General features: G+C 45.5%; 1 protein-coding gene across 2 annotated transcripts in view; it reads right to left on the reverse strand.

Annotated features, from left to right (window-relative positions):
• The window catches only part of Dnah7 (dynein axonemal heavy chain 7), a 209,756-nt gene that overhangs the window by 161,762 nt on the left and 32,280 nt on the right, over positions 1-15,714 (reverse strand). For both annotated transcript variants that reach the window (XM_087902284.1, XM_087902283.1), the window contains exons 11-17: positions 13,767-13,950; positions 13,050-13,229; positions 9,522-9,794; positions 8,334-8,461; positions 6,069-6,147; positions 3,428-3,652; positions 608-754 (exon numbers count right to left, since the gene is read on the reverse strand). In XM_087902284.1, the coding sequence (XP_087758410.1) occupies positions 608-754; positions 3,428-3,652; positions 6,069-6,147; positions 8,334-8,461; positions 9,522-9,794; positions 13,050-13,229; positions 13,767-13,950 (1,216 nt within the window). The remainder of the gene's footprint in view (positions 1-607; positions 755-3,427; positions 3,653-6,068; positions 6,148-8,333; positions 8,462-9,521; positions 9,795-13,049; positions 13,230-13,766; positions 13,951-15,714) is intronic.

The raw sequence follows: 15,714 nt of genomic DNA on the forward strand, positions 1-15,714 counted from the left end.
GCAGTTTGTTTTCGTCATAAAACATAATGGAGGTTGTACTATGCATGGCAAAGGATAAATCTAAGAAAGCTGGATCTGACGCAGCGGCGTGGGAACGCAGCGGCTCAGCGAGAGACAATACCAGGTCCGATCTCACGACATCTGCACACTGTAAGCAGGCCTCTGAGCACAAAAATGCTAAGCAGCAATCAAACGCTATTATGCGCACACTTCTCTCAACGATTACGGTGGAGCTGGGATGCGGGGGACTAAGTGTGGCAAACTGGCAGAGATAACGCTATCTTTAAAATAAAGCTGAGGACCACAGAAACATTGCGAACCGCCCTGCTGTGTCTCCTCAAAGCGCGGCTGGAAATTTGGATTGCTTCTATTATTCTCTTGCTTCCTGTAATTCAACTGTTTTATCTTTTTTTTTTTTTTTAAAGAGTATCGCACTTTGTAACCTAGGCTGGCTTCAGACTTGCAATCCCGCTACCTCAGCTTCTCAAGTCCTTGAGAGTAGGCATGTGCCACAATGCCTGGATGGATCTACTTAAGAGAGAATACTCAATACAAACTCACTGCTCTCCCATTGGCCTGTTCCATCCTCTGGAGACCTTAACTGTACCTTGTCTGCTGCTGCATCCAGCTTCCCATTCAGCACCTGAGCCTTTTTCAGGTACCGCTGCACATCCTGCAGGTCCCCGAATGTATGGAATTCTTCGGCTTGTTTAGCGTAGCTCTCCAGCTCCTCCACAAACCGCTCACACCGCAGCTAATCAAGACAAGGGGCGTTATTACTCTACCAAAAACAAAAACCCCGGCGCGTCAAGGGAAATTTTAAGTATTTGAAAAGCTCATCAAAAACTGTTGTGGTTACATTTCTCGTGACTAAATACAAAGAAAGATAAACTACAAGACAACTGGAATCCAAAATACACACAAAAGGATTAATTTAAAGAAAACACGCTAAAAATTCCTCTTGTTCCCTAGTTTATAAGTTGGCCCGAAACAATGTAAGGAAGTCTGGTTCATTTTTTAAAAAATGTGTTAAAAGTATATTTTTTAATATGCTGAAAAGATGGTGCAAACTAATGACTGAGCATTTGAAAAACTTCTAAGAACCAGGATAGGACCAGATGACAGACGTCTCTTTAAGGGCTCTGCAAACGGCTACGTCATTTTCATAGCATTAGTGAAAAACTGAACTTCCTGAATTATGCTGTTTCCAAGACAGCCCTTCAGTTAGCAACACTGAACCCAGGTATCCCAAGGTTATTGTTGTTTCCCATGAGCACCTAGGACAAGAAATGTGTGAAGCTAATAAATCCAGGTGCGAAATATTAATATTTTAATATCCTAACATAAACAGCTGTGTGTGGCTCACAAATGGCACTTAATATAAAACTGTCAGTGGCAAGCTATTCCAGATTAAATGATTCTAAAAATATCTATTAATGAAATACCTAAAAGTCAAATCTAGGTTATTCAAAACTAGGATCTTTTTTTACTTTCACAGAGCCTAGATTGGTTTCTGTCCTCTTTTCTCTTGCTTCCCAGTAAATTCTTTGCTCTGACTCAATGGGCTAAGGAAAATCAGAAGAGTGCAATAATCACAGGTGTGGATTTCCCCTTAAGTGGTGGTTCTTTATTAATTCTTCTTTTTAAAAAAGATTTATTTATTTATTTTATGTATATAGGTGATCTATCTGTATGTATCACTTTATGCCTGAAGAAGAGGGCACCAGATCCCTCTATGGATGATTTGCGACACCATGTGGTTGCTGGGAATTGAACCCAAGTCCTCTGGAAGAGCAGCCAGTGCTCTTAACCACTGAGCCATCTCTCCACCCAAATATGTGTAGAGTTTTGAAATAGGACACTTCAAAATTAAGTATGGATAATTCTTAGAAAATTCGTACTTTTCTAAGAGTTTTTAAGTATCTAATATTCATTTTCATGTTTTCTACATTCATAATATTGGAAACAGCCTCGTCGTAAGAGAGAAATAGTAGCAACAGTTTAACAATGCACAATTTTGAGGTTATGAAGGGGACTCCAAGTGACGTAATCTGTGAACTGAATCTTCTTCGGTGTGGCAGAAAACCAGGTAGCTTGTGATAGAACAGCTGAACTGGCTGACCTAGGTCAACCTGAAGAGTTTTGGCTTCTTCCATAAAACGAAACTGAAAGTTTTAGGTAATTCATTCATAAAAATCTACGGAATGCTCACGGCCCTCTGAAAGCTGTGGTTTGAATGGGTCCTATGCTCATGCATTGGAAAGAAACACGGCAAGAAATGGAGCCCTAAGAGTGAGCAGGGCCGAAGGGTGCTGGCTCATGAATGCAGTACTTTCTGCTGTCATGGACGTGAGTTCAGACAAGAATGGCTCCTAAGAAAGGGGTGGGTCTGGCCACTTCCTCTCTCCTTTCCTCTCTTTCTTATTTTTCTCTTCCTTACAAATGTGCCCCATAATCTCTTGCCTCTCCTTATAGCCAAGGGATGATACAGAATGAGGCCTTCAGTAGATGCTGCTCTCTTGAATTTGGGCTTGCCAGTCACCAGAAATGTAAGCAGTAAACGACTGTGCTTTATAAATCACCCCGTCTCAAGTCTTCTCTTTCAGAAACACGACATGGGCTGAGACACTGTGCTAGCCAGAGAGATATAGACAGACAAAAAATCAAAATGAAATTCTCATTTGGAGCTGACAGCCCCGGAAGGAATAATAGTGACTGGCGTCGCTAACCTGGTGGCCAGGGGTTAAAGAGCAATGGAGAATCTGCCTGCATTCTAGGTGTCCCAGAAAATCACCTGGGACAGGTGTGGGTCAGGGCCGTGTGCTACAGAGTGCAGAGACAACACAGGACACGAGAGGCTCACAGAGCCAAGAACTAGAAGGTTCTTGGAGTTAACAAAATCAGAAGTGTCCCAAAAGGCAAGAAAGGGGGCTAGACAATAGGTAGAGAAAACCACAAACCTTCTGCTGGGAAAAATGCCCAGGCAGGACTGTGTTTAGGAGAGCCAGAGTGACTAGAAATGTAAAGAAGTGTGTCAGAAGGGGATTCCTGATGTCGGTGCATGAAAGCAATCAAAAGTAAGTAATACATAAAACCAAGCAAGGGAAAAACCCTGAAGTTAGAACCATAAGCCGCCTGAAAGAAACACTGTTTTATTAATGGTCACTCGGGAGCAACATTTCCGAACATTTTCTCCATACTGACTCTAAAAATCAAGGACTGATCCCACATCAATCAGTGCCCCGTTGAATCACCCCCTGAATCGTTCATTAGAAAAGATCCGATACGTGTATACTCTTCTACTGCGACTACGGGGAAAGCTACAGTGTGCGCCTGAGTGACAAGGGCGCCTGTACCGCTGTGTCAAGAGTGAAAATCCAAACCTGTCCAGAGCATGAGAGCAAGCTGTGAAGTCTGGGACGCCAACCTTAAGGCCTTCTTGGTACTGCTCCGTCTTGTCTTTGATGATCTTCCGGTGCTCGTCAAAAATCTCTCCCATCCTGGCGTACCACTGGAAAACGCTGTTATTCAGCCGAATGTCCGCAGGAGAGAAGTTGACGCACTCAATGAGGAAGGTCAGGCAGTTCTTAGAATCCACCAGTCTCTGCGCCAGCTCCACCATGTCGGTGGACTCCACCTTCTGAATGTGAGCCTGCAGGAAAACACACAGGTTACTGACCGCCTCGTGAGAGCTCCGCGGAAGGACACACGGGCGCATCAGAACCGTGGCCCCCGACTGGGGACCTCAGCACAGGTTCCGTCTCGACCGTCCCAATCCCTTCCCAGGAGGATGCCGGGTATCCCTGGAAAATAAAGCGGGCACCAGGTGAGTTATTTCATTTATTCTTTTAGTGCCATGCTTTGGGGCACCAGGAATATGTCCAACACATGGGACCAGGTGCTGGCACCGAGGGCCCATGCAGTCAGCCCGGCTTTTCCCCTCGTGGAGTTCGCTAGCTGATGAGAGAGATGGCGGTTAGTCAAACAAGGGACGAGGCAAATCTCGGCGTGGCCAGTGCCCCAGTGAGAGGCCCGCTGCTGCTGGCAACATGTCATGGAGGCAGCCAGACGCGGACAGTGACTCCCCACAAACACACGTGGAAGAGGCCATGAGGTGTGGCAGAGGGGGAGGGGCAAGCAGAGGGAGCATGTGTGAGGGTGTGCGTGGATACCAAGGCTGTGGCGGGGCGGGCACCACTCGAGAGGGCTTACTTTTCAAGATGTGTCCTTATTTTTAATTCTGTATCTGCATGGGTGTGGGGGGGAGGTTAAAGTCACAAGAGTATGGGTGCCCAGAGAAGCCAGAAAAGAACCTCTGATACTTTGGAGTTGGAGTTACCCATGACTGCAAGCCCCCCTCTCCCCCCAAAAAAGTGATTGCTGCTAGCAAACCTCGGGTCCTCTGCATTCTTAACAGCTGAGCCATCTCCCCAGTCCCAGGAAAAACGGCTTTAAATTGAAGTCAGATCCCACGGGACCGTCCGGGCTCAAGCCAACTGCCCAAAGCAGCCGAAGGAGAAAAGATTGCATACAGCCGAGGCTTGCTACACAACTACCTTGCTTGCCTGGGAGAAAAAGCTGATTGAGTAGTAGGGAATCTCAGAATGAGTCTAGAACATACGACTATAAAATAAAGACACACAACCAGCAGCGTCCCCACACGCAAACAATAGACTGACTTAGAAACTACAGCTCTCACAGGTAATTAATGTCTGGTCACAGTGTGCATTTTTAAATTTAGCCAATCTGTGTTCTGCAGAGCCCAATAGCTGGTTTTATATTTCTCCTTATTTGTAGTAAATGATTAACTTCTGTGTTGACTACGTTTACGAACTGGTTTGCTCTTATTGGAATAAACCGTTTAAAGGGCAGAAATAGTTAAATACAAAGCAGTGAATCTTGTTTGCTAATTTTGCTAAAGATTGGAAAGGCATGACACAGAGACTGTCTGTACCTATTGCCAACCGAAGAATTACTTGAGGACTGAGGACAGGGAGCACAGCACGGAAGTGCCCCCTTGAAGTCTGTTAGCTGGCGAAACGCCAGCCAGCCCAGACACAGACCATCGTAAAGGAAATAAAAGTCTCTGAGTCAAACTAAAAGCAAACCTAAAATTTAGTTCCAATAATTTAAATAAATTTTGTTTAAGCAATAACTTGAAGAACATGGGTATGTAACCACTTTAATTCTTTTTATAATTTCTGTTTATACAGAGTTTTGAATGATTTCACATGTTCCCAGGTTCAATTAAATATCTAAAATTAAATGTAAAAGGGTTCTAATTTGGATTTGGGGAATCCTAGAAAATGAAGGGAAAAAAAGAATCCCATAAAAGGTAAATGTTATAAGAACAATAAGAGCACGGAGTGGATCTGCTACTCGTCGCTTTATATGACTTGAGATAGCGTTAAAACAACGGAAGCAGCTGGAAAAATAAGCGATGCGAACACGGGAGGAGCTCATCGGGCGCTGGAAACACTTCAGCCGACGGTCACAGCCCGTGCGCGGCAGAACGCAGCCCTTTCCGAACAGAACGAAATGCTGCTGTAGGATTGAATAACCGTTGATTAAAATGAGTGCATGCACACGGGCATCTCAGGTTACCCTGACCAGTCCTGGGCAATGCCTGCCAGCACGGTGCTAATTACAAACATCGGTTTCAAGAACGTCCTGGCAGGCGGCTGCACGGTTAAGCCGAGAATTTCGGTAGCCACGCCCCCTGGCGGCCCCTCACTCCGACCTGCTTTGGTCAGTGAGATGTTAGCTAACGTGACAGCGGCAGAAAAGCGCGTCTGCAAGTGTGCTTGCGTGTCTGTGTGCGGGGGTGGGAGGGGGACCTGCTGGATTGAGACCCATGGAGAGAAATCAATCGACAAAGAATATTTACACCGTCAGCTCGACTGAGGGCCAGCTGAGCAAACTGTGCGGAGAGGCCAGACTGCAGGCTTGTGATGAGACATTCAACACATCCTGATGGCTGGAAGCCTCTGTCTTAACCTTCGGGGTGACCTGGTGCCGGTTCTGATGCGGCCAGCGACCCCGACGTGACCCCGACGCAGCAGTGGTACCTTCATCTCCATCAGCTCTGCTGTGTTGGGAGGCGTGCTCAACGCTTTCTCGGCGATCTTCTCAAACTCATCGCACAATCTGAAACAGCAGGCAAAGTCCACCTTACAAACGTGTGGGTTAGTTTCACTTCGGCACATAGCATTTAATGCTCCGCTGCACGAAACATAGATTGTGATTTATCCATATGACATCTTAATACAAATTGGTGCTCAATTGCTTATTTGCTCAATAGAAATTTGACGATCACTTGTCAGAGTCCAAACTACAGTAGTAAATGACCGAGATGTAAAAACGGATGAGATTTAAAATGCCCCCCACGCAGCTCACAGTCTGATGACAGAGACGGTTCCTTCAAGGAGCTGTTCCCCTGCTCAACCCACTGAGATGGTAAAAGTAGCTCTACTTACGGGGAATAGCTAAAACCACAAAAAAAAAACAAAACAAACAAACAAAAACCAGGCCTGTGGCCGAGAAACAACCAGCCCAGCACACACCAGTATTTCCCAGTGGACGACAAAAATATTGGATAAACTTGGAGTTGGGAAGAAAGAAAAAGCTTCAGAGGTAAGGGACTCAAGGAAAAAAAAAACCTTCACAAAAAGAGGCTGGGGAAGGAAAGAAGAGCGTGGACCATGCTGAGCGGAAGGTGGGCTGGAAAATGGGTGAGCGTTTTGAACGTTTGCAGCCCTCAGCAGCAGAATCAACAGAGGAGCACAGGTGTGTGCTGGAAGGGACGCAGAGAAGAGGCCATGGAGAGGAACCGGTAGGCAGACAGATGTGAAGATGCTGTGGTGGGGGCTGAGGAGCCAGGCTGAGGAACCCTTTGTGGTGGGGCTGAGGAACCAGGGCTCCTGCACCCACTCTGTTGTGCCTTCTGCATACTCAATGAGTCTGACATAATTAAAAATAAGGTGGGGAAAGGAGAGCGGCCAGGAGGTCAGAGGGGCTCTAAGAAGGGGGCGGAGCAACAATAAAAGGGAAGCAAAGGCTTCACCCAGTACCAAACCCACGGGAAATATTCCCACCGCCCTTCAGTACTTCTAGAGAGACCTGTGCCTCACGCAGAAGACACAGTGGGCTTGCCAGAGAGGCCCCACAAATCCCAGCCTCTTCACTGGCACCTCCGTCTCCAGCCCTCACCCGGCCTTACCCTTGCCTCCCCATTACCTGCCTGCAGTTCCTTACAGACTCCCTGTCTACCTGAGATGCTCTGCCCACACTGCTGTCCTGGCAGACGCACCTTTAAAGGGAAACCGCTACCCCACTTGTCCTTGTATCCTCCCTTGCTGTCTCCTCTTCTCCAGCACCCGAGAAGGCGTTTTGTGTTCCCCGCCCCCTTCACTCTCAAGGCAGAATGGCGTTCTGACTATGCTCTACCGCAATGCGCTAGTTTGGACTGTTTCCATGTCTGCTCCATGACTTTTCTCGGCATATTTCATTCATAACTTAAGCCTCGGCCCATGTGTAGCACACACAGGCTCGGGGAATGAAGCTGCCTTCAGGCTTCTACCCAGTTTCTAATGATCTTGTCTTCCTCTGATACCAGAGTTGGGAGAAACATTCTGAGGCAGGTGTGGTGACTCATATCTGCAACCCTACCAGGGTACTGAGAGGTGAGTGTGTGGGAGTATCGTGGTCTGCAGGTCATTGGGGGACCTAGTAAGATCCTGCCCTTCAAGGCCACACAGGGAAAGTCCTCGTTATTTCTGTTTTCCACCTTGTCACATGAGAAACAAGGCTCTCTGCTTGAGGATCAGCCACGCTAACTTGTGCTTCTTGACTTAGAAAGCAGGCCTTCAGTTTTCCGCTCACTGGTACTCCCTGAGTGTAGAACAGCCAGCTTTCCTACGCCCCGAACCCTGGTTAGCCAACAAGTAACTCTCTGGTTACGGCAACAACTTGTCAAAGCCTTGAAGAGTAAGGATAATTAGGCAAAGCTCCAAATTAGGCAACGCCTTGATATCTACTGGAAATAAATTTACTTTGAAAACTAACTCATATATGGATCACATACATTTTAAGTGAATGCCTTCCTGACTTTTGCAAAAGAATGAAAGCATGTTTGAAAGGCTACAGTTCATAGACAAATTGCGAGGCGCATTTGTGAAGGAAGCCATACTGACAATCGCATCGCACACGTCACTTTGTGTAGAAGTAAGTTTAGCATAATCCTCTCTTTTTGGATCACTGTGACATGGTTCCAGTCCACTGCGTTGTCTGGGTGACAGAGGACCACTCCTGAAGTAAGCGGTGGTCCTCCGTACCTCGTGTTCACCTCCTGGTGGTCCCGGAACATCTTCGCTATCAGTCTCCCACAGATAACGTCCGCGCGCTTCACCAGAGCTCTGATCAGCTCCTCACAGTGCATCTCAAACATCCCCAAACGAATTGCCTGCAAGGGGATAAAGACAGTGCACACCAGCAGAAATAGGAACAAGGAAAAAAACCTCTTAAGTCTTCCATTCTCTGGATATGGATTTGTGTGTGCAATGCAATGAGGTTAGGTTTTGAGTTTGGGGGTTTTGGGTTTTGTTTCTGAGTCATTGAGCCAGGCATGCTGGTTCAGGTCTGTGATCCCATGCACTTGAGAGGCAAAATTAGGACACTGAGTGACTTTGAGGCCAGCCTGGACTATATCGTGAATTCCAGACCAACGTAAGCTAAATGCAAGATCCTTGTCTCAAAAACAAACAACAGAAGACATCGGCAAAGTCACACGCGGGGACGGGGGAGTTTCTGGGACCTATCCCCTGCTCTTTGTATTTTACAGCTACTTGTAAGGGAATAAATATGCTGGAAGTTTGTTATCTCAGAACCCAGAAGAAGAAGAAGAATAGATTTTAACAGCTTAAGAAACTAGGCTATTGCTAAACAGATAAAAATTGACTTCATTCGTTTTCATTTTGTTTTGTTTTCTGTTTTTTGACACTGTCTAGCACTACAGTCCGGACTATCTGACCATGAACTATGGCCCTCCGGCCTGCTGAGAGCTGGCGTTACAGGTGGATAGCATCACATTCAGCACCAAGATGAGTTTCAAATACTTTGTTCTGTTTTGAAAAATAAGACATGGGCATGGTAGAGAATTTGAAAAAAAAATGTTTTTGATTTTAAAAAAAGGCTAAGAGAGGATGCTTAGATTCCTAGTATCCTTAGTAATGGAAGCAAGCACACTTTGGTACCAATGCTGTAGCTCCCAAATGACTTGTCAACATGCAACTTGAAAGTCAGGTTCTGGGAGATGGGAGGAGGTGCGGCATAGGACATAGCGCCGCGCGTGGGGCTGGCGGCTCAGGCATTCGGGCACAAGAACTGTGTGTCCTGGCCGGGCTACACCGAGACTGTCACCACGTGTGTCGCCAGCTCTGCGGTTTTCACCGTGGGTTCTAACGTTAGACATTAACAGAGACCGTTCGATTCAGGTGGGAGTCGACCAGGAAAGGGTCATTTACCTTTCGAGACGTGTACTGAATCTCTTCGATTAGCTTTTGGTATTTGCGGATCTCCTCTATTAGTCTCTCATAACTCTGATTTTCGGACAGGAACTGGTCCACGTCGCGCTCGGCTTTTTTGGTGACCAAGAACTGGTACTTGTCATAGAATTTGAGGTGCTGGGTGGGCGCCACGCTCTCTCTCAGCACCACCTCCTTAATCTTCTCTTTGTGGGCGTCGACAATCTCGTTCAGAATTATGGGCTTCAGGGTTGTTGGCTTGGATTTGCTTTCCTAACCAAAGGAGGAGGACAATGTCACTTCAAGTATCTTTAGTTAAACTAGCCCTGTTGTCTCTGTGAAAGTGTCTGTCTTATTATAATGTTTTCTTTATTTGTAAATATCTGTGATTTACTAGTCTCTAGTCTACAGAAATGCATTCAGTCTAACCCGAAGAGCGCTGCAAAATGGAGATTCTGGGGACTTTTCATTTTCCTGAAAGGCTACCTGTCTGTGTTTTCTTTTCAGCGTGGTTGAGAGGACGGCCATGTGAAATAAGACCCAGGACACAGAACAGCAAAGCCCACAGGTAGCTGTGCTAACTCTCTAAGGCTGGCCTTGGCCTGCACTTTTAAAAGTCAAATGCTGGCCGGGTCCCATCTTCGCACTCCACAGCGGCAGAACCTGCCCACGTGGCGGAGAGAAAGATGGCCACTTGCTAGTGACCGTTACTGCTGATCTTTGGTTACCAAGTTCCTAGTCTGCTGCCACAGTTAGGGTAACACTGAGCCAGGGTGTGCGAGTCAACAATTTGAAATGAGCATGTAAATCTCAACGGCTTGACCCCTTCCCCTTGCAAATGAAATACGAGCATTAAGGTGGTTTCTAATGTGCATGGTCACTCTTGGAAACATCTGTGCTCTGATATCTGGAGGGAGGGATTTTAAACTCGTAATGAACAGAAATCATAGTCTGTGGTGGGTGTTCTATGATGTTGAAATTGTCGGCCCTGATTTAGAAATCCACTGACTATTTGCCTACCACGCCCCCTAGTGGACACTACAGGAGATCCTCTGTCTTCAGCCAGACGGCTCCCAGGGACACACTGCCAACCGCCACTGCCTCTAAAGGTCCCTCATTCCTGGACTCAGCTGACACTTGGTGTTGTCTCCTCTACAGAATAGCTTTTAGGATCCTGATGTCCACACGACGAGCTGTGTGCAGTGTGGATTTATGGCTTCTTGTGTAAAGGTCATTACTACTCATTGAGAACGGCTCGCACACTTTTGCTCACTGTAGACTGGCTCGCACACTCTGAGCAGCTTCTCTAGTGTCTAAAATGGAGCTATCTTTCTAGGCATAATTGGATTCTCAGACTCGAGAAGCACCTTAGAAAGTCTCTAATATTAAATTTAATTAGTACCCGTTGAGAGTTAAGGAAAATGATATTCTGCATAATACCTCGGGTGTTCACAGACATCACATTAGAGCACGAGACAGTTGTGAGCTTGGACCCGTGCTGCGTTAGCCCACACCTTCCCTTCCCTGGGATAGAAAAGTGCGCCTTAATCTGTTTTCCATTCCTAACAAATATAATACTGAAGAGCAACATGAATCTGCTGCGGCACTTACTGCCACGGGTCATCGAGATTCTGTAATTATTTTATTCCAAGTACTCTTACAGTTTATTTTCAAATCAGACTGGTCCCCAAATCACCTAGAGACATCTAAGGGTAGGGATCATGATGAACCTCAGAATTTTTTATCTTTAAAATGTGACCAAGTAAGGTTGACAAAGTCGTTACTCAACATACCATACCCCCATGGAAGTCTTATCCCTCACAATCTGATGTCAAAGCAAATGTCACTCTCTTCTTGAGAAGTCTAACTTATATATCTTCATTCTAATTTAAACTCACCACGTATCCTCGTCACCTGAGACCCCAGGAAGGGAGGAGTCATGTTTTACAATCGTAAAGTCATAGCAACAGAATTCATTTGGGTAATTATAATCAGTACTTGTAGCTTGGTCTTTCTTATCCTATTAACTTGCTATTATCAATGTGTTTCATGAGCTACTTTGACATGTTTCATTCTTTTAAAAAAAAAGGTAAATATTGGAAATGAACGTGATAAGCGAGTCGCGGTTATGCAAAGAGAAAGCAAGCACTGACTTTTACCAGACTTCAAACGTGGCGGCATGAAGAGCCGCCAGGCAGAAAGCAGCTCTTTCAGAACACACATGGATGCTGGATAATTCTCCAGTCCACCTCGTCCAATGCATGGCTGAGGAATCAAAGTATAAAGGGGGAGTCTATGGGGCCAAGACGGGAGAAACTCGATTTAGAAAGACACAGGTGCGCGGCTGCTTGCAGGCTTCAGCCATCTTTGTGGTTGAGCTAGGTTCTGACTCCCTGGCAAGTCGGGGTGGGGGTCCGACACTAGAAGACAAAGTCTCTGGGTGGAGCTAAGGGGGACCCGGTCACCCACACCCGCACATGCAGTTAACAAATGGCCACAACAACACCAAGAGGAGATCGAATCCTCGACCGGGGTGGAGGAGCGAGGAAAACGTGGTCCTTTGCCCTTGAGAGGGGAACAGCTGTCTTAACAGTCCATGGCCAGAATTCTCCTCTCTGACTTGGATAAGCGCACAGCCGGTGAGTTCAAAATATCATTAAGTCAAAATAATTCAGTCAAAGCTGAGCCTTCCAGAGCTTTCAGACAATTGCTGAATTCCCAAGAAGCCGGCTTAAACAACAGCCACAAAAACTTCACAAGTGAAGTTCTTATCTCTATTGCACGGTAGCAAAGAGAAAGACCCCACGGAAATCAGCCCCCACGGGTGGAATTTCAGCAACAACAGAATCACAGAGGTCAAGAACACAGGCAGTGAAATTCTTAAATTCAGGATGAAAAAGAACTAGTATGTGTAAAGACAAAATATCTTAATGGATAAGTAGAAAGGACCATAAAAATGCCCAAATCTGCTTGTACAAAGAATTAATAAATCTCCAAGAAAATAAAATAATTAATAGGAACTCCACTCCATGAAGGGAGCATTGTCCTCCCAATGCATAATTTCTCTTTAAATCATGGCTTGACCTCCTGCCCCTCAGAAAGTTTTATGCTATAGCCAGTGGAGGATTGGGCTAGGAAAGTGTGTATATTTCATAAAAAGAAGCTAGTGGGAAATGATTTTTGAGCAGTTGTTTTATTTTTAATGTTATATGTGTGAGTGCTTTACCTGTATTATGCCTATGCCCCATGTGCATGCAGTGCCAGAGGACAAAGAAGGGGGTGTGGGCTCCCCTGGAATTGGAGTTAGAGATGGTTGAAAGCAACCATATAGGTGCTGGGGATCTAACACTGGTCCTCTGGAAACCTGGGGTCAAACTGCTGGACCGTCCCCCCGGCCCCCAGCCTTATTGTAAGCCGGTGGTCTTAGCTTTCCCGTTCTGGGAAGCAGAGGGTTCTGTCAACTCTGAGTAGGCCTCCAGTGAACAGTATCATGCAAACTCAGGCTATCAGAATGCTCTTGTTACTCACCCACTTGGAATACAATTTTGTCTCCACTCTTGGCACAAAGCTGACAGCCTTGATCATGACTTCGTAAACATTTACAAGGATATCTATGTAGTCATTGAACTCAGGTTCAAACTTAATGGTGTCATTGTCAAGAATCAGCCTCATGATGAACCCTGGATGTTCAAAAGCTCTAACAGATTCCTGTAAAAAAAATAAATCAAATGGCTATAGGTATACATGGGGACATAGAGATCAATTGCTGTGAATGAAAAGGTATACCAGCCCCGATTAAACACACAGAACACACTTCCTCTTGTGACTGAGACACTGAAACCAGAACAGATCCTACTAGAAAGACACCAGAGTGACAAGCATCCTGACTGGCTGGAACTGAGTGTCTGGTTGGAGCCAGAGGAGAAGAACCTGCTGCTTCCAAGGCCTTGCTCAAACTGTACGATACAGTCTCCTTCCAGACGAGAAAGGGGCTCCTCATGCAAGCCCTACCTAAGCCTTCACGACACAATATTCCCCAGGGGATTTACCCAAACCCTCGGCCCTATGACGATGACCTTATCCAGACTGTGCAAGCTGACCTAACCTTTCAGCACGCGAGTGGAGCGGGTCTGAGGATATACTCGCTGCTGTCTCGTTGGAACAGCTATCTTGTGCCGGGTTCCTCTCTGAAAGAATTGGAAACCCACTATGGAAGGCGCGGCTGCTTAGCTGAGCTGTCCTTACCTGGGGCTGGGCGATGAGGTTCGTAAAGTCCTGCATGGAGACGAGAGTGAGGTCCTGCAGCTGCAGGGTCATCAGCGTAGCGGCGCAGTTAAAAAAGGAGTCCAGCTTGGCGCTGCTGTCACCAGTTGGCAATTGCTTTTTTTTATTGCCTTGGTAATAGATATTCTGCACTTCCGGAAACCACCTTGAAAGGACAAAAGACATTTAGAAGTCGACACTCTCAGTTAATTACCCCATTCACATTAAGGGTTAACAGTAAGTTCTAGACACTCAAAGGTCTTCAGAAAGAGGCATATTGCTAAGTGTCATTACCCTAAGACCTAAGCGCCAGAGTACTTCACTTCCAGGAAAAGAAACGTGAAATCATTAAATGACTCAATGATATGGTGCTGTAAGACATAAATCTAACCCTGCAATTATGGTTCCTGCAGCTTTTAAAGAAATATGAGAGCTAACCTTAGTGGACACTTCTTTTCAGACTCTTAAGTGATCTCCGTGGACTGTTATTTTAAAGCTATGGGACAGTAATCGAAGAAGCTAAACCCACATGGCATGCCAAGCTACCGCTTCCCAATAACTGCAAAACAAGGCACAAATCAAAAACAGCAAGGATCTTATTTTCCCAGTTTCTCTTAATGTGAGATACGGAAAGAATGACGGACGTAAAATGAAGTTTCAAAGGTGCACGTGTCCTTGCGGTAAAAGAATAATAGTGTGATTTCATGCCTAGGTATCTCATACTGAAAACCACTGACATTTTCAGCTTCTGAAATCCCCGACAACACAGCAACTTCTAGAAATGCTTCTACTGTCTGTCATGAGGGATATTAAACCTTAAACAGTAGTCGATAAGAATGACCAGAGTGTTCGAACAGAAGGAGTCTAAGTTTTAAATAAAATTTTTGTCTTTTTAACAATATGCACCGTGAGTCCTCTTATGTCCTAGGAATAGTGTTAGAGGAGGCATAAAAAAATTAAATTACATCATCCTTTCTTTCATAAGGATGGAAGTAGTGAGCTCATCGTGAAAAATGAGCGAGGAAGTCAAAGGACAGACGGGCATTTACCTTGCAGTCTTGGAGAAAGGTTTTATAGCAAAGAGAGTAATTACAGAGTCCTACCAGAAGATCTGAAGCAGGAACGAGATAAGAACTTAAAGAATCGATCCATCACGTGTTTCTGTAGGCCCAATGCTCAGAGGGAGGACTCGGAGAGTTAAGGGTCACATTGCAAGTTTTCAAAAGCAGATTAAGAATTTGCATTTATTATTTGTCAGTGGATAGGAAATGCTAAAAAGAAGGTTCACAGGGGAGTCTGAAGAGGGACGTTTACAGAGCTAAGGATTAGAGATGCCATTGAGAGTTTGCAATGGTCCATCTAAGCGGTAGCTCCCAGTCAGCTAGGGAGACCGCTCAGCTGGCAAGCATGAGGCCCCCAGTGTTGGACAGGCAGAGGCTGGAGGATCCTGAAGAGCCTTCTGAAGTCAAACCCACAAACCTCAGCCAATGGGAAAGCCTATCTCAAAAAACAAGGTATAGATGCCTACGTACAACATCTGAGGTTGTCTTCTGGCTTTCACATGCACGAGTGTATATGTGAGTGTGTGTGTGTGCACCTCAATACACATGATTGTCTGCATGTACATATGAACATGTGTGCGTGCACATGTAATAAATATGGGCCTGCCAATGGTAGAAGCAATGAGAATCAAGACAAAGGGATACACATTAAATGGACAGAGAAGATGCTTCTAAAAAAGACATCTAAATCGATGGTAGTCATAAAATAGGCCTCAATAAATACAAACGAATTGAACTTCAAAATTAGAGATCAATGACACGACACTTGGAGATTCACAGGTATGTGGAGATAATATGAATATAAATATTTAGGATGAGTGAACATGAAATTATCGCGCTCTCAAACTGAAGAACAGAAGTCAACCCAC

Source organism: Myodes glareolus, chromosome 27 (assembly GCF_982192425.1).
Source record: "Myodes glareolus chromosome 27, mMyoGla1.1, whole genome shotgun sequence".
Classification (NCBI taxonomy): domain Eukaryota; kingdom Metazoa; phylum Chordata; class Mammalia; order Rodentia; family Cricetidae; genus Myodes; species Myodes glareolus.